The sequence below is a fragment of the Ceratotherium simum genome, chromosome 3 (genome assembly GCF_057802395.1).
Source record: "Ceratotherium simum simum isolate JZ-2026a chromosome 3, ASM5780239v1, whole genome shotgun sequence".
Lineage (NCBI taxonomy): Eukaryota > Metazoa > Chordata > Mammalia > Perissodactyla > Rhinocerotidae > Ceratotherium > Ceratotherium simum.
The window spans coordinates 88038082-88061467 of NC_141902.1; the positions used below are offsets into that span (position 1 = coordinate 88038082).

General features: G+C 48.0%; 1 protein-coding gene across 2 annotated transcripts in view; it reads right to left on the bottom strand.

The window, feature by feature from the left end:
* The window catches only part of SLCO3A1 (solute carrier organic anion transporter family member 3A1), a 294020-nt gene that overhangs the window by 56105 nt on the left and 214529 nt on the right, over positions 1-23386 (bottom strand). For both annotated transcript variants that reach the window (XM_004431917.3, XM_004431916.3), the window contains exons 3-4: positions 14463-14561; positions 5443-5706 (exon numbers count right to left, since the gene is read on the bottom strand). In XM_004431917.3, the coding sequence (XP_004431974.1) occupies positions 5443-5706; positions 14463-14561 (363 nt within the window). The remainder of the gene's footprint in view (positions 1-5442; positions 5707-14462; positions 14562-23386) is intronic.

Below are 23386 nucleotides of genomic sequence, written 5' to 3' on the forward strand. Positions count from 1 at the left end.
AGGATCAGGTGTGTTCTGAAATCATCACGGAGTGGATAACAGATGAGAGGGGTCTGAGAACATGACAGTGTGGATGACAGACTGGAGGGGTCTGGGCAGACCGGGGTGCAGGAGACCAACAGCAGGATGGAGAGATACTTAAGAGGCAAAATCGGCAGATCCCAGTGATAGATGGCATTAGTGGGGCGGGCGGGGAGAAGGGTGGGGAAGGTGCTAACCCAGGCCGACTTCACCTCCCCTAGAAGTGAAGGTCCTCCAGAGCTTGGCTCTGCATTGGAGAGGGAGCAAGTGCAGCAGAAAGAGTGTATGTTTCTCTGACACGAGAAAGGCTTTTGTTCATCCGCCCCAGGCTGCTTCCCTTTTTCTCCTCAGTTGGTTCATCACCAGTCGAGTGAATCCTTGTGGGAAACAGTGGAAAGACCTCGGACTGGAAGTCCCGACATCCAGGCCTGGTCCCAGCTGCACCGTTCACAGCTGTGGGAACCTGGGGACAGGGTTCGACCCCCCCAGAGCTCCACGTCCGGAGGGGTGGCACAGAGATTACTAACACCCACCTTACGAGCCAGAGTGTGGGGGCCGAGTGGGAGGCTGGTGCCAGTGCTTTGGAAGTCACAAACCATCCTCTACATTTTGGGGGTGGTTTTTAAGACCCTCAACCCGAAGCCCCACCCTCACGCTGCCAGCTCAGCTGTCACCTGCTGTCACCCGGTGCAGCTATCTTTTCTGGGACAGGACGAGGCCACTTGGCAGTCAGCGTGAAGTGCGCAGAGACAAGAGTGCTCAGCTTTGGATTGCTGTGGTCTTTCAAGGATCAAAGGCAGGGCTCTCCCTTCAGATTTTAACCCTCTGGTACAGTTCCACTCATCCCAGCTAGAAAGTCCATCAGAGGGTCAGGACGTGCCAATGCTCGCAGGAAGTCATTCTTCCCTCCCTTTCAGGCTGTACCCTTGTCTAGAAGACCCATTGTTTTAGGGCACAACTGTGCCGCTGCAGCTGGAGTTTTAGTACGCTCTGTTGAAAGTCAGTGAGCACCTGCTGACGGCACTTTTTCTTTAACAGAGAGTCCATTTATTGCCCGAAGATGCAGCCTAATGTTGTGGTTAAGAAGACAGGCCCTGCGGCCCTCCCCAGGGTTCAAATACCTTTCCTTTCCATCTGTAAGCCACAGCTTCCTTATCTGTAAAATGGTACCAATGCCTCCTGGGGTTGGGGGGATTAAATACGACAGTGCACAGAAAACAAATGTTAGCTGCTATTATTTGTGTGTGTTTGTGTGCACATGTGCAGGCATGCTGGCAAGACAGTGCTCATTTGTTTATGCATTCATTCATTCCTTCATTCAACCAACATCACCCGTGTGCCAGGCACTGCACTACGCAGTGGGAACAAAAAGATAAATGAGAGCTTTGTCCCTGGAGAACCCACAAGCTTTAGGCAGATGCAGACAAGCAGACAGGCTACCACGTACTGGGGTAACAAGTGCTTTGCAGGGGCTATGTGGACGCTGGAGGAATGCAGCTAATCTAGCACTGGGCATATGGGGGCATGTGCACAGAGGAGCTGTAGGGAGGACTCCCTGGGGAGGTGTGGGCCGAGTCCATCCCAGAAGTGGACCAAGGGAGGTAGGACATTCCAGGCAGAAAGAGCAGCAAGGATGTGTTCCAGGAATCGTACAGAACGTGATGGGGAAGGTGCACAGACGTGTAGCTGCAGAAGGGACCTGGATCCTGACCAGAAAGGCCCCTCGAAGGAAAGTGACACAGGATACAATTTCCAAATGAAACACAAAACTGTGGACGTGAGATTTAACGCATTAGCTGATGATAATACTGTACATTTGTCCATAACAGTCCCCTGAATTCCTTCCTCCCTCCAGGTCTAGCTGCAAACTCTCAGCCTCTAGATTGAGGCCACACTAGGTGCTGTCCTGGCCCACACACAGCTCACGGCATAAGAGGAGAGGAGTGGATGACACAAGAGGAGGGACATGAGGGGGCCAGGTGTGTCCTGAAAGATGAATCAGTAAAATGCTCTGGAAGAACAAGAGGAGGGAGGAGCTGCTTTAGAGACAGGGTGTAAAGGAAAAGTTATTTGGTGGCACAGCTGAGATGCAAAAATGTGTCTTGGGTTTACAGACTCCCACCTTGGAGGAGATACTGGAGTTTAACAAACCCAAGCATTTGTTCACCTGCTGCCTGCTTTGTAAGTGGTTATGCGACAGTCACTACAAGATGAGGACTTCAGGGCTGTGCAAGTAAGAAGTAACAGCTTTTCTACACAACTCTGCAAGAACAACCCAGGCTTTCCATCTCTCTCCTTCTTGTAACAGTTCCAAACCCAATGGATGGCTAACTTCATTGGAAATAGACCTTCAAAGCCTGCTTTTGGGGGAGAATGCCCTGAAAAGTGAACCCCAGCCTTGAATTCCTATATCGCTGGAGCTCCGTTTCCTCATCTATAAACAGGAATAAGTAATAATATTGACCTTACCCAGCTGCTGTAAAGACTGAACCAGACACCACATGTTGACGCCATGGACGGTTAAACAGCACAGCCAAGGCTGCACAGTTAGGAAGTGGCTGAGCTGGGTCTGAACCCAGGTGAGCAGCCCCCGGCCCTCCTAGGAGAGGGGGAGACCGTCTCCGTCCCAACAAGCAGGATGCAGTGGCTGCTCTCGGCACAATGCCAGCTCTTCTCAGGGGCCTTTGCTATCTAGAGAGCATGGCAGGGGACACAGATTGATGGCCGAAAAGAAACTCATTTGCAAGCTCAAATGAAACAGATGGGAAATTACAACACACAGATTTTTAGAGCACTGTTAATTCCTCTGATATGCACAACACTGCTCAGCTTAACTGTACCCATAAATGTGTAGCACACGGCATGGGGACCACTGAGTCCCCACGCAATTTGGATGAAGAGTTTGGGAGCACCAGATAGCACCGCATGGTGCTTTTGGTGGAAATGAACACGTGGCAAAAAGCATTTTCTCACGTGGAAAAATGAAGGATGTAAACCACCGTGGACCCCTCTCCATGTGCTGGCACGTGTAAAATTTGTTTATTAGCATAATAGCGCACTTCACTGTATTCTGGCTCCTGGGGATTCTTCTAGACACAGTGCCTTCCTTTCCTGCTGGGACATCCTTTAGGTCTATTAATGGACTTACTGCCTCTGGGAATTGCTAATTCTAAATTAAAAGTCATTAATTATCAGAAGTGGGGCCCATGTGTGCACAGGCCACAAATGGTGATCACCATGGTCTAGCGAGTCTCAGACCATCTACCCAACTGTGCACTTGTCAGCTCAGCCATGGCCCGTCCAACACTCACCGTGTCATCGCTTCGACCTTGCTTACTGCATGCCTCCCCTGCCCCAACACGAGGTCCCGAATATAAGCTGCTTTGGTCACCCCTGCGTCCCTGGAGCCTGGCAGGGTCTCAGGAAATGCTGACTGAATTGAACAAATGAGTTAATGAGTGACTGAATCATAACCCAAGAATTCTGAAGCTGTCCGTCATGACTCGGCTCTGCCTCTGACCCAAGAAGTGGGCTCTTCCCCGCCTGCCTGCTGTATTTCCATAACTTCCTGTGCTGCCTGGCACTGCGGTTCTCACCACCTCAGACTAGCTTTGCCGGCTTCTGGTCTGTCCCTACACTGGATGGTGAGTTCAAACACAATTATGTTTTTTGTGTTTATAGCCCCAGAGATGAAAGACGAGAGATTACTGGTGCAGCAATCAGAGCCATAGGAAGGCAAGGCCATCATGCTGGGACGAGAAAAGACCTGGAAAGGCTGCCACTACCTGGTCCAGGGTGTGCCCCGCAAGGCCCACTCTCACGGCAGCCCCATTTATTCCTGCGGATCTGGTGACTGGGACACTCTGTGGTCGGCTGTGCTATCAAGGAAGCAGCAGGCAACACCCTCTGGCCACCTGGGGGCTCCTGAAGTGTGCCTGTTTGGGGCCTTTTTTATTAAGCACATACTCCTGGGGGGCCAGGCCAAGGCAACCTCAGAGGACACAAAGGGGGTGGGCCTTCTCATCTACCAATGCATTCTGGAACCTAGCGAGATGAATTTTAAGATCTTCTATGGACAATTTCAAATTATGAATTTGGTAGAAACCATCATGGAACATGGGGTCAGACATGACAGTAGGTTATTAAATTAGTCTCTTCTGGGAATTAGCACGAGTTGTTTCAATTCCTCACTAACAGACACTGTGAACAGACAGTCTTCCAGGGGCAGTGCTTTAATTCTCACAACCACGCTGTCACTTAGGGATGGTGTTACAATTTTACACTTGTGGAGATGAAGCGTGGAGAAGTTCATGATCGCAGAGCTAGTGAAGAGCAGAACGAACGGGGATCTGAGCACACGGCAGCCTGCCTGAGGTTCTCTCCATGGTCCTCAAGCATCTCCATAGAAAGAGCACCTCATTATACAGAAGCTCAGTAAAGAGACTTTCACCAAATGTCCAAATCGAGCACTTGGAGGACGGCAGCTGTGGCTGCTGGAGGCCGGCCTGGCTGTGTGCCCAGTTCCTGCAAAGAGTGACCGTGCACCTGCTCCCACCCCAGCTTGCTCCTGCTCACTTCTAAAATCCAGTAGTTTCTCCGGGGGACCTGAGGAAGGGGTCCTGTGAATTAAGGAGCACCGCACATAGCTCACAGTGGGGAGGGGGGCCATCACAGACACCTAGCAGCTTTTGAGGATACGCTGTCATTTTCCTTGCCTTTCAGAGACTGTGCCAAATGTGGAAACAACCCGGGGGTGCTTCTCATTCTCATTCTGCATCACTGTTTGTGTCTTACCATGTTGTCAGAAAAGATGCATTTTTTTGGTTTTTAAAAATGATTGCCAGAGCTTTGCGCATTCTAAAGTGTCACTTTGTTATTAAGACTGAGTTAATATTTCTTTCCAGAGGAACACATCTCTCATCTTTCACCGAGGGGATGGAAGGACAGAGAGAATCTAAAGAAATACACTCTGGACGTGGCTTTTTAAGAATGTCTGCATCAGGCACAGGGATCCAACTTCAAACATCCTTTACTGCTTTGGTGTGTTTGTAAGTGGCCTGAAAGAGTTCAAAGAGTTCCGTGAAATGTCTAGCCTCCCCCCGCCTCTCTTACTTTCCTTCTACAGACGTTTATGTTTATTATACTAGACATCAGGTGCTATGTAGCCTCTGGGGTCTCTGCTGGAGAGACTGGTCTGCTGTCCCTTTACTAAATGGCAGCCACTTTGCTCTTGTTTTATTAAGCAAATTAGGTCATTTACTTCTCAGGGATAAGTTAAGTACCAGACTGGAGGAGGCAAATCGTGTAAAACAAATAGGATCTGCCTCACGTCCCCGTGCACCCAGTACTGAGTACCATTCTTTCCCCCACCCCCCTCGACTGCCCCATGACCCTGGCCACCCATGGACAAGGCGCCTTTACCTCTCAGCTGCTGGAAGCAGGAGGCGCTGCTGTCCGGCTCCAGGGGGTGCCTCAGGACCCCGTTGCTGGGCTTTGGCCTCTCGAACTCTCTTTCGGGGAGCATGGCCTGCTCGCTCTCCACGGCGGGGTCTGAGTGCGGGGGCAGAGACTGTGGAAACCCGAACATCAAGAGGGAAGAGGAGAAGAGTAAGGCACCGCAGAGCAGGAAGCCACCCCACCAGGCTCCGATCCAGCGGGGGTCGTCCGGAGTGATGTCCAGGTTACCTGCAATCGGAAAGAGCACAGTTAGCAAGAGGGAACGTGGCGGGGCCAGGATTCCCCGGTTTTGCTCAGTTGCACAGACAGGCCGCAGGCTCTGGAAAAGCCTGGGGTGGGGAGGACCAGATGATGGACTAAGCAGCTTATCGTGCCACACCGGCGCTTCTGTTTCTCCCAGGGCTGAAGACTGATCGCTCTCCCTCCTTCGTTTTGTCTGCTCTGTGCTTTTATCAGTCTAAACAAAAACAGTGAGGAGCCAGACACCCTTGGAATTTAGGCTGGAACTGACTGGCTTGGCAGAGCCGCCAAGGTGTGCTGACAAAAACACAAGGAAACAGAAATATTTATTGTTCAAGGGTATATTTTACTAGGTATATTCACTCACACCTCCCCCAAAACAGCAGCTAGCCTGAGGTCCCAGTCAATACTCCACTCTCTGTCTTAAATCGGTTCACAGATCATAAGGGGTGGCACAGAATGAAGTCAAGAGCCAGGGTGCCTGGACTGAAAGCCTGCCCACTCCTCACTGTGCGACCTCACGCCAGTGATCTGGACTCTCCACGCCTCGGTTGACTGATCTGTACAACGCCCATGCTGATGACAGTACTTACCTTATCGAGTAGTAGGGAAGATGGAACGAGCCACAACAGAGGTAAGGTGCTCAGGATAGTGCCTGGCACGTGCTTGAGCACTTGATCGACATCAGCTTAATATTTATGGCTAGAGTCCTGTTTCCAAGCTCCTAGTGTAATAGGTTAACTCAAACCTTGGAGGTGGCCTGCAGTTTGGGGCCAATCCTCTACTAGAAAGCTTTGTAGCCAACTTACAGTCTTAAAGGCAGTGTGCATGTGGTTTGGCTGTCTTGTACTGTTATTTCTTTGATTTGTAGCTGAATTCATGAAGATATAAACCACAGCTTACCCCTTGGTAGATTTTTTTTTTCTTTCTCTACAGCTGCCTCTCATAGCAGCACTCCCAGAGGAGCTGCTTAGAAATGTCTCTTTGATGATAATTCCATCCCCCTGGAGCACGGAAGGAAATTTTCAGAGACCTGGGCCACGGCCTATGAGCAAAGAACTAACAGGGCTGCAGGCCTTGACCAGATGGATGGACAGGCTCAAGAAGAGAAATGATCAGAGACACCAGATGACCGCTTCACCATTTGTAAAATGCTCTCCCTGAAGACTCTTCAGCTAACACTAATGACAATGCCAGCCATCATTTATTGAGGGTGACTCTGTACCAGGCATTATGCAGAGTGCATTCTTAACTGTTCCAATCAAAGCTCCCACAATCCTACAATGTGGAGTCTTTTATTATCCCTATCTCACACAGAAGGAGAAATCAAGGCTGAGAAAGCTTAGGTACCCCGTCCAAGTTCACAGAGTTGAAGATTGGAACACAGGCATTCAGACACCAAGGGCCATGCTCTTTACCATCTCCTACACCACCCCTCTTGATTGTCTGGACTTTGTTTTGGGCTCCCTGGAGGGCCCTGAGTGGATGACTAATTCCTGTGCTTTGTGCAATGGGCCTAAGACCACCAACTCTTCTGGTCGGTGGCAAATTGGCCTTTGGACTATTGGTGGTCTCTGTCCTGGAGACCTTGACATCAACCCAGCAGCAATAACCAGGGCACTACAATGGACCAGGTGCTTTTGTGTAGCTGCATACCAGAGAGGAGACAGTGTAAGCTTTGGTGGGCTTTGGGTCGAATCCCAGCCCTGCTACTTACTAGCATGTGATACTGGGCAAGTTACTCACCCTCTCTGAGCCTTAGTTTCATCATTTACAAAATAAAGATGACATCCACCTATTGTGCTTGCAAGGATGAGAGGTAATGAGCAAGAATCACCTGACACATAGTAGGCTCTTTGTATGTGGCAGCTCCTACTATTTTTACTTTTAGGCACATTTATATGAATAGGTATAGACTTTTTAAAAGAGTACGGAATGGGAAGATACAAGGTGATCTTGAAAGAATCGTTACGCAAACAAGAGAAGAGACAAGGAAGGAAGATCGCCTGGGGTAGCTGAGCAGGAATGTTTCCACGTCACTGACTGTGTTTCTTCACCTGCTGCCAAGCAATGAACGAAAACAAAAGACGGTAAAAGGGAGCTACAGTACTTCCCCCCATTGTCTGTGGGCTCCATAAAGGGGGAACTGAAAGCTGGCAGATGTGAGCCAGCAAAGAGATAGAAATCCTGGCAGTTGTTTGGAGGAACAAAATTAGTAGCACGTAGAGAGTCATATTTTAGTTAGGAAGTTAGTGACTCTCTTCTATGTATGAGAAAACATCCCAGAGAGAAGGGCTGTGGTGGGGGAGGCGGATGTTTGTGTGAATGTGTCAACTCGCTTCCTGTAGGTATGTGCATGAGTGTGGAGAGCCAACTTTTGGCTCAGGATCTGTAAGACGGGGAAGAGCAAGTGATCTGTCAGACCAAGGCATGCCTGCCACTGGGACGAGGAGATGGAGAGGAGTCTGCAGGAAGACGTGTGGAGGGCAGGACTTTGTAGATCTAGGAAAATCCCAGTTGACCATTCGGGAAAGTATTGATTTTTTTTTTCCCTCTATTTCAATTATCCAAAGCACTGTGGCAGAGAGAGAAATAACATGCTGAGAAGAAACCACTCAGCATTGGAGCACGCTGCCCTCAGGACGGGGTCGGCATAGGGAGCAGAGTTTCGGTCTGATTTTGGTGGTTCCTGGGAAGACAATTTATGTTTGAATCCAGTCTGAGAAATGACTTTTCTGAGGCACTTCCTTTCTTTACCCTTCTCCACAATGAAGAGTATTTTTATGAAGCATTTTGGCTAGTTACAGTGAAAATCTCCTTCCACTTGCCTGGCAATCGTCACTGCTCAGCAGACACTGCTCTAGTGTTACTGATGCTGAGGGAGAGTTCTTTCTGTGTTGGCTGGCAAAGAATAGTGTGGTGGACATCACTGATGTCTGCCTTTGGATCTCCTCCTCTGAGAACAAGGAGGATTACCCCTCTCCAAGTGTGAAGTTAGATGTGGCCACATCCCACAGAGTTTTGCCAAAGAGATGTGAGCAGGGGGACAGGTGTCACTTCTGTGTGGAGGTATGCATGAGCTGGTGTGTGACTTGGCCATGCTCTTTTCCCCTGCCTGATCATGGAAGTATCTGAAATCCTCCTAAGATGGTAACTGAGAGGCTACAATGAACAAAATGTCCTGCTGACCTGTGTCAGATATATAGCACGAGCAAGAAGTAAACCTTCAGTATTCTAAGTCACTGAGATCTGGGGGATGTTTGTTACTGCAGCAGAACTTAGCCTACCCTGACTAGTACAAAAGGCATAGGAAATAAAAACGCACAATCTTTAAGAACAGCAGTCCTGGGCAGGCTTGGAATAGCAAAAGTATTGTTTTAAGCACAGCTAGGGACAAGGTGTGAACACCCCTTTACTTCTCTTCCCATCTGGTTCTAGTTAGTTTTGTGGTTTTGATCTTACAAAATTACTGCATTTTCAGTCTTTCGGTGAAGGCTGCTGTCAGTAAGATGCCAGGAACAAAACTAAAAAGCACCCCTATTTACTTGAATGTATCAAATTGCCAGTGACACTAGAACCATGGATGAAGACAGACTTGAAAGAACCCGGTGGGGACAGTATCTCACACTTCGGGAACAGCCTGAGCAAAGGCGTGGCATCCTCAGGGGACTCTGTGAGTGAACTAGCTAAGCTCCGTTCGGCCACTTGTCTATCCCTGGGTCATTCCACGCCCTGGGAAAAGATGCTGGAGCAGGAACAGAAGTGGAGCAAGGACAGCTACACGCTAGGTCATCATGATGGAAATGTCTGCCTGCCATGCGGCCGCACAGCTTGCGTCTGCCTTTGCATGGGTGCCTAGAGGCATAGAAGGATTTCTGCTCTACAAGATCCATTTTTCTAACCCTTCCATGTCTTGGAACATATCTTGGAATCTGACACTTGGAGTGTTTTTGTGGTTTTGTTGGCTAAGTTGAGCAAGCTTTTGGCAGCTGTTTGCTCCCTCTGTTGAAGGTCATGTAAACATATAGGGTTGAGATTTTCTCCCATTTCCCAACCACTACCATTGTAGGTTGAAAGGAAAATCACTGGGAGCAGGGTTAAACCAGTTTAACACTAACCAAGCAACCCATGGGGATACCCGAGACTGTGAGAAGGGCAGATCAAAGCAAACTGGGGACATTTCCTTCTTACTGCCGGGCCACACTACTGACGTGTAAGCGATTCTATAGCTCTCTGGGCAGTTTTATTTTTTTTCAGTCCATTTACCTATTTGTCTAACCTATTTTGTAAAACTTTTGCCATGGGACTCAAGAATTCCAAGAGTATCATTAAGTTACAGACCTAATTAGAAACCGGAGACAGGAGGGACTGAGGGCAGGGGCAGCGTGGAACATTCAGGATCCCAGCCACTGGGCTAATTACTCCAGCATGAAAGAATCTGGCGAGAGCCACCAGCCCTGGAGTGGCAGAGCAGGAGGCTCTCAGCTCGTTGACCTTTCTCGTGAAGCAAACAGATGGACATATCTCATTCCAGCTGCAAACACTATGCAGCCGCAGCAGGGCCCGCCGCTGCGTGCCTTAGGATGAGTCCGTACAGATGTGCTGGCGAGGTCAGGTCACCTCAGCAAGGCCTTTGTCCAAGGAAGGGGGCAGCCTTCTGGCTACATCCTTGGAGAGGTTTCAGGGAAGCAAGCTGCTCAGTGTGGGGTCAGACGGGCCTGGGGGTTTGAATCCTACTAGCCACGGAAATGAGTTAACCTTGCGGGGCCCTCATTACACCTAACTTCACTGTGCACTTACTATACACCAGGCACCAGGATAAGTGCTTTGCATGATTAACTCATGTCATCCACGCACAGACCCACGAGGAGAGATGTCTCCAGGATCACACAGCTCATGAGGGCTGTGGTTGGGATTCACCCAGCGGTCTGATTCTGGTGCCAGAACTGAGAACTCACAATCCTGCATGAGGATGCCTCATCTGTTAGGTGGGATAAGAGTAGGACCCACCTCCAATAGGAAAGTTCTGAGGTCCAAACAAGGCCATCTATGTACAGCTTTAATAAGTGGTGAATTCACGGCTTTGTTGTCATCCATCCTCTTCTTCTGATACACCCACACTGTTAAGGTTGGTCAGTTCAATGCTTCGGGGCATACTCTGCTACCAAGTCCTTCTTTTTTCTAGATCCTGTTCTAGACTGGTCTCCGTGTTACAAAGATATTCTAAAACAGAAATTCTGGAGGCACCATCGTTCCTTCCCCTGGCTGTCAAAGGAGGCATCTATTCTCCATGAGAAGAGAGACAAAGGGAGCCACGCAGGGATCAAGCACAGATGCCAGGCGCAGCCTCAGGATCCCCCCGTGTCTAAGCACAGCTCGTGGAGCCCTCCCGAGAGCTGCCCCCAGGGTCTCTCTGCCCCATAGCTGGCCCATCCCTACAACCAACTGCCTCCCCTGCAACCACAGCTTCACCTATTCACAGATTTCAAGAGGCTGCCTCACTGGTCTCTCCTTTTCACCTTACTTCCTCGGCCGCTGCCAGGCTGCACCAGGGAAGGCACATTCTCTCCTCCATCTGCCCCACCACAAGGGCCCTCCATGGACCTGCCTTACCCGCCTCCCCACAATTCCAGGCCACTGCTTTTCCTGGTTCCCCTCCAGGTCTCAGCTGGGATTTCAGAAACATTGGCTGTGTGCATGGCCCCTGTGTATTCGTGCTTAAGGACACACTCCCATAGGCTGGACAGTCCTCAACAAGGGCTCTGTCTTAGTTGATGAGGAAAAGATAGGGGAGAGTCATCCCTAAAGAATTGAGAATGCTCTTCCTCAAAATACAGCCCAAATCCATTCACAGATAGAATGATAAGTTTCAGTCACAAGATTAGAAAAATAAAAATTGCTGGAAACAGTAGAATTCTGTGGCTGGCTCCCTAACAGAATAAACTATATTCTTCCGCCCTCTACTGGTAAAGAGCAGCACCAGCGTTCCCAGGGCCTTCAGAAAGGATGCAAAGATGGTGACTCACAATGCATCCTTCCATTCCTTAGAGATCCATGAGATCAGAAGTCGGCTATTAACTTGTTGGGGGGAAGGCTGCCGTCAGCAAGATGTCCAAAAGGAATAGAAACGGGCCCATCTGCCTTACACAGGAGGAGGCTTCAAGCTACCAATGAGTCTAGTACCATGGATGATGTCACTTCACACTGGGCCTTGAAGGATGAGGAAAGATGCTGGATAGAATGGGGTGGGACAGCACTCCAGGCTGGAGGAACAGCGTGAGAAATACTCAGGGGACTGTGAGTGGACCATCTCAGCCCTCTCTGGTCACTTGTCTGCCCCTTGGTCATTCCAGGCACTGAGAAAAGATGCTATTTCACTCCCAGGAGTGAGCTTGGTGAGGGGAATCTTGAGGTGGAAACACCCCCAGGCACGCTTGCTCAGGAGACCTGGGTTTTATATATAGATACACCTCTTGGATTGAGTACATCCCTGTCCTTCTCTAGGCCTTGGTTCCTCATTTGTTAAATGAAAGAGTTGGAAAAGAATGATGTCTGAGGTTTGTTCTGGCTCAGAGATTCTGGTAATCCACAGGCCTTGATTCAAGCGGGTCACTGCTGATAGGCTGAAGGCAAAATATACTGCCCAGCCACTTGGCTTCTCCTTCCAGGTAGCCTTCCCATGGCACTGGGAGGGCGCCCCCTTCCCCAACCCCCTTGTGCTATTCCTGTCTTGTGCTGCCTTGGTGACGTGGCGGAAGCTGGCTTTGTTGTCCATCTGAGCAAGATGGCAGCTGACCCACAGCACGTGTTGTTTCTCTGACCAGGCCACCCCTCATCCTGCCCACTAGGGATAGCGTTCAACGGGCCAACCAACTACCACAAACAGCAGCATTCAAGCCCCTCCTGAACAGACCTGGTACTTCAAACGAATAAATAAATAAGGCTGTGTGCGTTTGATTCTTTTTTTCCCCACTTGGAAATTTGTAACATCATTAGCTACAAGTAAATATATCAGTGGGATTAATGGAGTGAACTATAAAGTGACTTGATTGGATTTAAAACTGCGTTATTTCTTTGGGGTGAATTAGTAAATTTAGCACTGTCGAGAGATGATGGATGGAGGACCTGGGGACTGAGAGTTCTTATTGATCCTGAGAACAGATTGGCATGAAGAGGAGAAGCTGGAATGGCTTCCTGTGCTCTGTTTTCAGAGAGCAAGGAAACACGGCTTCTCTGCTCACTAAGCCACACAGAAGCACAGTGTTCTCTTTCGGGCATGTGGTCGAGCTGTGACCACATATGGTGGGCAGTGTCTCAGATGGTCTCCAATGATCCCCAACCCCTGGGATTCACATCCTCGTGTAATGATCCCTTCTCCTGAGTGTAGACCAGAACAAGTGGCTTGCTTCTAACACACAGAATACAGCAGAAGCGATGCAATGTCACTCTGAGACTAGGTCATAAAAAGACTGCAGCTTTTGTCCCAGGTGCTCTCTCTCACGCTCTCTTGGGTTGTTCGCTCCAGGGAGCCATGGTGAGGTAGCCCTGTAGAGAGGCCCATGGGAGTGAGCTTGGCAGCAGCTCCTCCTCAAGATGAACTTCAAGATGACAGCAGACCAGGTCGACACCTTGATTGCAGCCTCATGAGAGAATCTGGGCCAGAACCACCCAGTTAAGCTGCTCCAGGATTCCAGACCCACAGATACAAACTGTGAGACAATAACTGTCTATTTTAAGTCACTAAGTTTAGGGTAATTTGTTACGCAGCAATAAAAAACTAATACACCACGTGACTGGCTTTGGCCACTGAAATGTGAGTAGAAACAATGTGCCATTTCTGAGCAGAAGCTGCAAGAGCCAGTGTGCAGCTTGCCACAGCCTGGTCTCCTGCCTTGGCAACTGTGGAGGCTGGGGTCAGATGAAACTTCCGGGAGCCTGGGTCTCTGAGTGACCATGATGAGCCAAGTCTCACCCTCTCCAACACCCTCAACCTGCACTGGAGATGCAGTGTGACCGAGAAATCAACTTTGGTTGTATAAATCACTTAGATTTGGGGATTGTTTGTTACCACTGCATAACCTAGCCCATCTTGACTAGTACACTATTGAATTAAAGTTTACTAAAGGACTGGGGAGCCGAGAGCAACTGAGAAATACACTTGCCCTTCCTGCTAGGAACACAAGAAGTGTTGCTTGTGATGGTTTTGAGGTATGGTAAGTTTCCTTATAAAGGCCACCACAACAGTGTCCTGTAGAAAGGATTTTCAAATATTTCTGTCTCATTGACCCCATTCATACACTTGCACCTCCAGAAAACATGCTCCAAATTTTTGATTAGAAAGTAGGGTCCTTATATAAGTTAATGGACCAGCATTCAGTGAGTATGTGTATGTGCCAGACATTTCCACATGTATTCTCTCACTGACTTCTCACAATAGCCCTGCGAGGCACATGTAATTATCATTACCCTTAAGATGAGGAAAATCCAGCTTTGAGGAGGAAAATCAACTCTAGGAGGTTATTCAGCCTCTAGGTAGACATGGGCAGAACACAGACTTGAGTCCAGGCCCTCTGGACCAACACTCATGCTCCTCCCTTCTATCTCAGGTGGGCCACCAGCTACACAGGTGGATGCATTAAGGCTGCTGCTTAGTACAAAGGTTTTAGAAGCCACAGGATGAAGGCTCCTTTACGAGGAAGGAAATGTTTGTGGTTGGTGGTGAGAAATTGAGATATATTCCTTACTTGTGTCAATGAAGACAGCATCCACATAGATTTTGGTACAGAAAGAGCCCAGGATAAATCCACAGGCTGGTCCAAACACCAGCATCGTGAACAGGATTCCTGAAAGAAGAAGATGCAACAAAGATTAGACTAAAAACAGAGGCCATTCAACGAGCAAAACAGTCAAAAACCAAGGAAATTATTTTACATGGATCAGAGGACAGATCTGATTATACAAATGACATGATAGGAATTAGTCTAAAAATCCTAGAGGGGAAAAGCCAGTATTTCTGATATTTGGAAATTCTTGAAGCACTATTATGCAGGAATTCTATTGTTTTGGTTGATTGCTTTGAAATATTTGTGGGCCCCAAGTGCCCACAAATCATATCAAATGTATTAAAATACACCCGCATCCTTCATTTAATATTTTTTCTGCCATAAACATTTGTGAAAGGATTTTTATAATCTTGCTTTTACATTTATTTGTCTTTATGTAATTCATTGAATTTACAGTTGGTGAAGGTTTCTTAGCACCCATTGTGCAAACTCAGGAGTTCTTGTGCAGTGAGAAAAGTCGAAGCCATAGATTATTTTCAAATGTAATGAAATGTTTATGGGCAAATAACATTTGAAATGAAATAACATGAAATTTAGCAAATAACAAAGCTGACGTAATGGTACGCTTTGAGAACATTTAATTAGCTATCTTATTAATTTCAATTCTGCAGTGTCCCCTCGTATTTTGGAGCTGCTATCTGTGGTGGCTGTAATGGTCGTTCAAGATTCCAGCTTTCTCGTAGGACTTGAGAAGATGGTACTAGGCACGTGCTTAAGGAGCTGAGGGACATAGTACCTGGAATTTTGCACAAACCTTTTGGATCATTCTGGGAAAAGTACTGAGCACAAACTAAAACCTACAGGCTATATCTATTTAACTAAACTTCAATTTGGCATACATCTCCTGGGCACTGACAGTTCCCAAGGCCCTTGGAATAAATATAAGAGCAAAAAAAATGGCCCTTCCCTCAAGAAGCTGGCTGCCTGTGGGGACAATCAATATGTGGTCAATCCAACCCAAGCAGGCAGCCCAAAGGGTGGTTGCTAACAGGTCCACATGGGCACAGGAAGAACAAGGTAGGAGATGATTTTGACCAGAGGGAATCTAGGCTCAGTGGAGGGTAATTCTGGTCTGTTCACAGGGGTAGACTAACTCAGCCGCAATTGTCTCAGCTATGTCATCATGGAACCACTCAAATATTCATCCATTCAATCAATATTTATCGAGCTCCTTCTGTGTGCCAAGCAGTATTCTCACGGCTGGGGAACCAAACAGTCAAAAACCCCAGCCCTCTGGAACTCACATTTGGAGGGGAAATTTCAGAAAGTTCAAAAACTACAATTTCTGAAACTACTGACAGGAGCTCAGTTGGTTTCTAAATACTTGGTAAAGGATGCTGTGATTTCCCGATTTACAGACAGAAACCAGAACCTCAAAGCAATCGCTTGAAGACAGCTTGTAAAGAATGTTGTTTGATGAAGGAAGGAAGGAAAAAAGGATGGTTTATCTCATAGGAATGGGGCTGAATCCACCCTCAGCGAAATCCTACTTTATGATTTGGAGCAATCTAGAAGTTCAAGTGTCTCAAAACAGCCACTCCCACAGCCAGCCAGAGACCCCCGATCTCACAGTTATTCCTGTTTATAGGAATCCGGAGAGGAGCAACACCCACCTTATTCATACACTGGCTCTGGTTTGTCACAACTTAGATTAAGATGACCAAGCAGAGGAAGTTGGGGTTATTACTGGAACAGTCTAGACTATGAGGCTCTTTCAGGTATGGGCTAGAATTAGGGAGGCTGTCCTTAGCAGGGTGGGGTTAGGGAGCAGAGCTAGTCTTGGCCCCATTGCCTGGGTGGGGGAAAGTGAAGCAGGAAGAGATGCTGAGAAAGACGCCGGGACGGAGGCATGGAGAGGGTGTGTCCAAGGCAAGAGCAGCACCCAAGGTTGACTGAAGGGATTTCTGCTCCAGGGCAAAACCGTGAAGCCAGCCATGTCCTCCCATCCAGGCTGAGGTGAGCCACTGGTCAGTCATTGGTCCTCTACAGATGGCTCAGCAAGCAAAGTAAGTGCTCAGGCTGTCCCAAAGGAAAGGGACGCAGGAGACAGGAAGCCAATTTTCCTGCCAAGGGTGCTGCAACTACCCGTCTGACTCACCTGTGCTATTTCCAGCAGCCGCTCTGACCCACAGCAGCATCCCCATACTCATGATAAAATGCCTTCTTTCATGAAAATTAAATAAAACCCCCAATTGATGTAATAATCACCGATCCATCCCCTACAGATTGAACAACGAAAATTATCATTAATACTTAATAAGTCAAAGGACCAAGTTTTTAGTGTCATTGGAAAGAAACAACCAATGAGCCGAAGAGGTTGTGTCAAGATGGTTCTGTCCCCTCTCCCCAACTTGGGGGCAGTGGAGTAGACAGCGTGGACTGGCCAGAAAAGACGGGACAGCTGGGGACCCCTGGGTGTCCTGCACTTGTGCAAGTTGTGACACAGAAGGAAAAGCATCCCTTAAGCTCAGCTGCCCACGGGAGCCCTGCAGGGCCCAGAGGGGCCAGCCACCACTCTGGCAGCTCGGAGGGGCAGAGGCCTACCGTGGAGACGCCATGCACCAAGACGGCCTGTCCATCCAGCCAGAGCACCTCCCACTCCAGTTCCTCTAGGAGAGGGCAGGGGGCTCCAAACCCTTAGACTGTGGCTTTCCATTTTAACAGGATGGAGTTCTCCCCCAACACCAAAGAAACCAGATAGGACCCAATTCTAAAAACCAATGACAGATGTAGGACACACGGGTTTTTGCGTGAAGGGCATTTTTTCCCCTCAGTTAGAATCTCTGGGGGCATTTTCTAAGCGGCTCTTCCTCTGAGAGATGTCAAGTAAACCTCTAGCAGCAATGAGTTCTCAAATATTTTCCAAGGGACAATCCAGTAGTGGGGATGTGAAAGGGCCTTCATGCATCAGCAGGCACCGTTCTTCACTTCAGAAATATCTTAGGATAACAGCTCAAATCAAGCAGCATCGGAGAGCATGGCCCTGGGTCTTCATGGAAAGTTGTTCCCCTGAGAGGAGCGTATGCAGCAGGCTATCATCTTACAGAAAGGCACTTTTGAATTTGCCTCCTTGCTCTCCTTTCGATTCATCCTACCAGGCTGTGATTCTGTTCTTGTTTAGCAAAACCACCTCAATTGTTCTGCCTAAACAGACGAGAAACAGATTGTCCAGCTCTAAAATCCAGAATCCCTGCGTTGAACAGCGAGCGTCTCCAGGTCCAGGAGAGAACATTCTTCAGTGGCCCAGTGCTGCCCCCTGCTGTCTGCCAGATTCATGTACCCTGGACGGGAGGGGGCGACGTGGAAGAAGAGAGCCGAGACTCGGGAGACCAGAGACGCGTGAAGGTTATCCTGAGCCCCCTGCTTTACACGCATAGTCTGCTGTAATCCTTTCAAGGGCCCAACTGGGGAATCTACTGTGCCCATTTCACGGCAGAAGAAACAGTATCTCAGAGAAGTTTGGCACCTCACTCCTGACACACAGCTAGAAAGCGGCACAGCCAGGATCTGAAGCCAGGTTTCTCCCACTCCTTCAGGGAAAAACCATATTGGAGGCAGCTCAAGAGAGAGCATGGGCCACCTGGGTTCAAATCCCAGCTCCACCACTTCCTAGCTCTGTGAACCGTGGGCAAGGTATATTGAACTTCCTTGTGCCTCAGTTTTCTCAACTGTAAAATGCGAACGATATCAGACCTGTTTCACAGGGTTGTGCAGAGGGTTTAATGACCTCATATTTGTGAAGCTCTTAGAACAGCGTTTGGCACACAGAAAGAGCTGTAGAAGAGCATTAAATAGACCACACCCGTGCCTCCTCCACCACAAAGAAGGCCAGCACGTGCAGGTTCCCAGTCCTCTCTCCAAAGAGCGCTTTACTGCCCACGCCTCACTGCCTTAAAGCCACAAGAGGGGAGCAGGGCTGGAGCTGGGGGCAGGCCAGGACCCAGAGAGTTCCTACTGGGAAGCAGCTGCGACCCCGAGCCTCAGCAGGGCCCAGATGGACTGGCCATCCAGAGTCCACCCCTGCCCTGACCGTCCGCTCACCAAGCACATTCTGATGCTAAAATGACCTGGCTTCCTAGGAATCTGAAGACTGGAAAGGGAGCAGAGGCATTTGAGAGGGAATGGGACAACCCCTGTGGTGACCTAACTCTGGCATCCAGATCTGAACACAGGCTGTCTTTATGTTAGATTAGTGTAAATCCACAGTTCCCAAACCGTGTACTGAGGCACCTTGGGGTACCCCAGTGAACTCACTGAGGCGCCATGAAATGTGTTAAGTCTTTGAGGGAAACACAGCGATATCTGCCATCAGTTGGATGTTACTCGTGAAACTACTCTCTCAAGGTAGCTGATGGTTTCAACACCGGATCGAGCTACATTCCTCTCAACTCCACTGTTATCTTTGTGAACTGAGTTTTCAGTAGCTGCTGTGATAAAAGGCAAATGCTGTGTGGAAATCCATGTGGAACTGGTAATGAGGGCAGTGGAGTCCAATCTGGTTCCCAGGTTTGAGAACCGTGCAGTCCCCAGCAGGGGCACACATCCCATTAGTAAGTGATTGTGCTCATTCAAAAATAAAAATATTTTTTTCTTTAAATTTACTTGTATTATTTTTTCAAATATTTATTAAGTAGTTTGAACCTAACTGCTTGATAAACAAAACTGCTAGGTATTCCTTTCAGACTCAGGGCTCTGTCAAAAATATAATGGAGATACTAAGGGCACAGTGAACCAAGAGTCTGGGGGCTGCTGTTGTAAACTTGCTGCCCATGCTATCCAATCTGCAGACTTAGCACCAGCCATCTCTGGACGCTGGGGAAGAACAGATGAACCGGACAAGGGTTTTGTCCTCAAGAAGCTTGCTGTCTTATTGGAGAGACTTTCAACCATTCTTAGTCATTCTGAATACGTAATTGGCACCTACTAGGGGTCAGGCCCTGGGCCAGGAGCTGGGATACAGCCGTGAACAAAACAGACAAAATCCCTGCTTTTCTGCAGAGTTTGTATTCCAGAAGAAGAAAGGCTATAAAGAAAGAAACTAACCTACTGTACAATGTCAAGGCAGTGCCAAAGAGGAGAGGGCATGATGGTCGGGTGCTAGAGAAAGACCCCGCACTGCACTGCGTCCTGTAAATAACACACATGGCACCGTGTTAGATGTGCTCTCAAGCTGGGGAGAGTGGACTCGCAGGTTAGGGGTTCCACTGTGTGGGAGGCAGAACAGTGGCCCCCAAAGACGCCCATGTCCTAATCTTGGAACCTGTGACTCTTACCTTAAATGATAAAGGAGAATTAAGGCCACAGATGGAATTAAGGTTGCTAATCAGTTGACTTTAAGATAAAGAGGTTATACTGATTATCCCCAAAGACCCAATGTAATGATGTGGGTCCTTTAGAGGTGGAAGGAGGAGGAGGAAAAGTCAGAATCTCAGAAGGAGATGAGAGGACAGAACCCAAGCAATGGCATCATGAGAAACACATGACTAGTCACTGTTGGCTTTGAAGATGGAGGACGGGGCCATGAGCCCAAGAACGTGGGCAGCCTCTAGAAGCTGGAAAAAGCAAGAAAATGGATTCTCCCCTCCAGAAAAGAATCCTCCAGAAGGAAGGCAGCCCTCCAACACCTTGATTTTAGCTCAGTGAGAACCATTACGGACTTCTGACCTCTAGAACTGCAAGATAATAAATTTGTGTTATTTTAAGCCCCTAAATTTGTGGTAATTTATTACAGCAGCAATAAGAAACTAAAACAATTGTTAAGCACATTTGAGGAAATTCTCAGATCTTATAACTACAAATACACATGTGAATCTCTAAGAATAGGATATTGCATGAAGCTGTTCGTTAATTATCTGACCACACAACATTGATTGTGGGTCATTTTTCAGAGCTGGCGCTGACGGGGGCACAGCCCCAGAGATGCCAGAGGAGACTCTAAGCCCCGCGAGGCAGTGGTGGTGCCTTCATCCTTCTATTCCTGGTTTGGCCCAGTGCGGCAAACAGTAAATTCTCTTTCTGTTGAAAGGACACGTGAACGAGCGCACTAGTTACGGCAGTGACGCAAAAGAGGGAGGGAGCACCTCTCCTCGGCCATGGCTGCCCGAGCTCAGCCGGCGGTGAGAGGCAGAGCTGGGACTCAGCTCCTGACCTATTTCCCTGGACAGTGCTCTCCGCAGGTGTCTCGCTCAGTGCTGGGGACCCCCCATCAATGTGCCTCCTTCTAAATGCAATGCACAAGGGGACTGCCATGACAGCCTACAGAAAGGGTCAGGCCAGATGCACAGAACCAGAAGACTCTGGAAAATCCAAACCGAGACTTCTATTTGGAATTTACTGGCCCGGGAACAATTAGTCAACTTTATTCTGATTATTGCTATATGATAATTAATAAAAGCACTAAGAAACATTTTTTGTGTATTTGTGGAATATGACATGCTGATTCTAAATTGTTTCTAGAAATGCTGAGGGCCAAGACCAATCCAGACACCTTTTTTAGAAAAAGAATTACCAAGACTTGCCCTACTGGATATCAGGACTTCTTTTAAAGCTATAATGACGAAGACAGCGTGTTTCTGGCACAAGGAACAACAAATATATAAGTGAAACAGAAGAGAAAGCCCAGAAACAGACTCATACTTACATGGACACCTGATTTATGACAAAGTGTGCATACAAAGCAGTGGGGGGAAGGACGATCTTTTCCATAAATGGTGCTATGACAACTTGAAATTATAGCGGAAAAAAAAAGCCAGCCTCCCAACACATGCAAAAATCAATTCCAAGGAGATCAAGACCTGTGTGAAAAGCAAAACAATAAAGCTCTGGAAGATAATAGGCAAAAATACTGTCAGGATGTTGGGGGTAGGGAAAGATTTCTTAAACTGAACAAAGAAAGCACTAGCCATTACAAGAAAAGCTTGATAAATTAGTCTACGTTACAATTAAGAAGGTCATTCATCAGATTCATCAGAAGAGCCCACTAACAACGTGAAAATGTGGGCAAACATATGTGTAACTACATCCTTAAAAAAGACACACAAGAATCAGAGGGCTCCTATCTAGACTATATAAAAACTACTATAAATTAATGAGAAAAGGACAAACCCATTGAAAAAGGGACAGAAACCTTCACAGGTACTTCGTAAAAGAGCAAATTCAAACGAACAACGGACTCGGAGAAGATGCTCAACCTCATTAGAACTCAGGGACATGCAAATTACAACCCCAGTGAAACTCCATGACGTTTTCAGCTGACTACAGAGTTTGACCATACTGAGTAAGGATGTGGGGTATCTGGGACTCTTGTACACTCCTGGTAGGAGTGTAAATCGGACAACCACTCTGGCATAACTCTGGCAGCATCTGAAAAACTGAAGATAAAACTAACCCAAGACCCACAACTCCAACTCCGAGGTAAATACCCCACAGAAAGTCTGAAACATACTGGGAGACATATCCAAGAATGCTCATACCAACACCATAAGATCCCCAGACTGGAAACAACCCAAATGCCCATTAATAACAGAACAGAGAAACAAACTGACATCTCCATTCTCTGGAATTACTACACAGCAAAAAAAACAAATCATCAACAACAAGGATGAATCTTAAAGATAAAATGCCAAGCAAAGAACACAGACAGGCAAGAACACATACTGGTTGATTACATATATACTGGTGTGATTCCACTTATACAGAATTCGAGTCAGCAAAATTAAACTCTTTAGTGATATAAAACTAGGTACTCAGAGTATAAGGAAAAACAGGGAAATGAATAGTACAGATTGTGGTTACTGCTGCCAGGGAGCAGGGAGGGAGAGGGAGTTACCATTGAGAAGGAGGCAGGGTGGGGAGTCATTCTGAGGTGCTGGTTTTGTGTTTGGTCTGTTTACAGGCTACATGGATGTTTCTTTCACAACAATTTGTGAAGCTGTAATATGTTTTCTGGACAAAAACATGATTGTTGCATTTTTCACACATATATGCGTGTGTGATATAAGTGCCTATATACACATGGCTATTGGCTATTTATTAAGCGCCTACTGTATGATGCCAGGGACTGCACTATGTGATTTATACATGTTATCTCATGACTCCTTCTAACAATGCAGCGAGGTAGGTGCTGTCATCTCGGTTTTATCCAAGAAAGAACTGAGGCTCACTGAGGTTAAGCAACTTGTCCCACGGCCTGTGGCTTCAAGGTGGCAGCTTGACTCCTGTACTCTCTGCAGAACTGGGGACTCTGTTAGCTCAAGCACAAATAAACAAAGTTAAGGGACAAAACCAAACCAAACCCCAAACCCTGCTATTCACAGGCAGCCACCTGCTTCTTACACCTCTTGCCACCATGAGGAAGCCGTTCACACAGATGGACGGCTATGCGGAAACTAAAGCCCGCGCCGCGGCAGGGAGGCCCTCCTGCCTGCTGTCAGAGGGCAGCGCGTGCGGGCAGGACTGGAGGCCAGAGCCGGGCTGGGTATGAATCCCAGCGCTGCCACATAACTGCTGCGAGACCCGGGCAAGTCCCTCCCCACCTCTATGTTAGTTTCCACATCTGAAAAGTGGGGATGCCAGTAAGATGTGTTTTATAGCGCTGTAGGGGGGCATAAATGAAAGCAGACGTGGGGGCCCGGAGGGCCCCTGGCACAGATGGAGCACTTCATAAATGCTGGTTTGCACTGATGCTCCATGGCTTTGCTGGGTGCTAGAAGAGCCTGGGGAAGGGAAAGACGCTGTGGGAACCCGCTGTTCCTCTCTCAGTGGGCCGCGAGCCTCTGCAGCCAGGCTCACCTGAAGGCCTGCTCTTTACTGCTCCCCCTCGACAA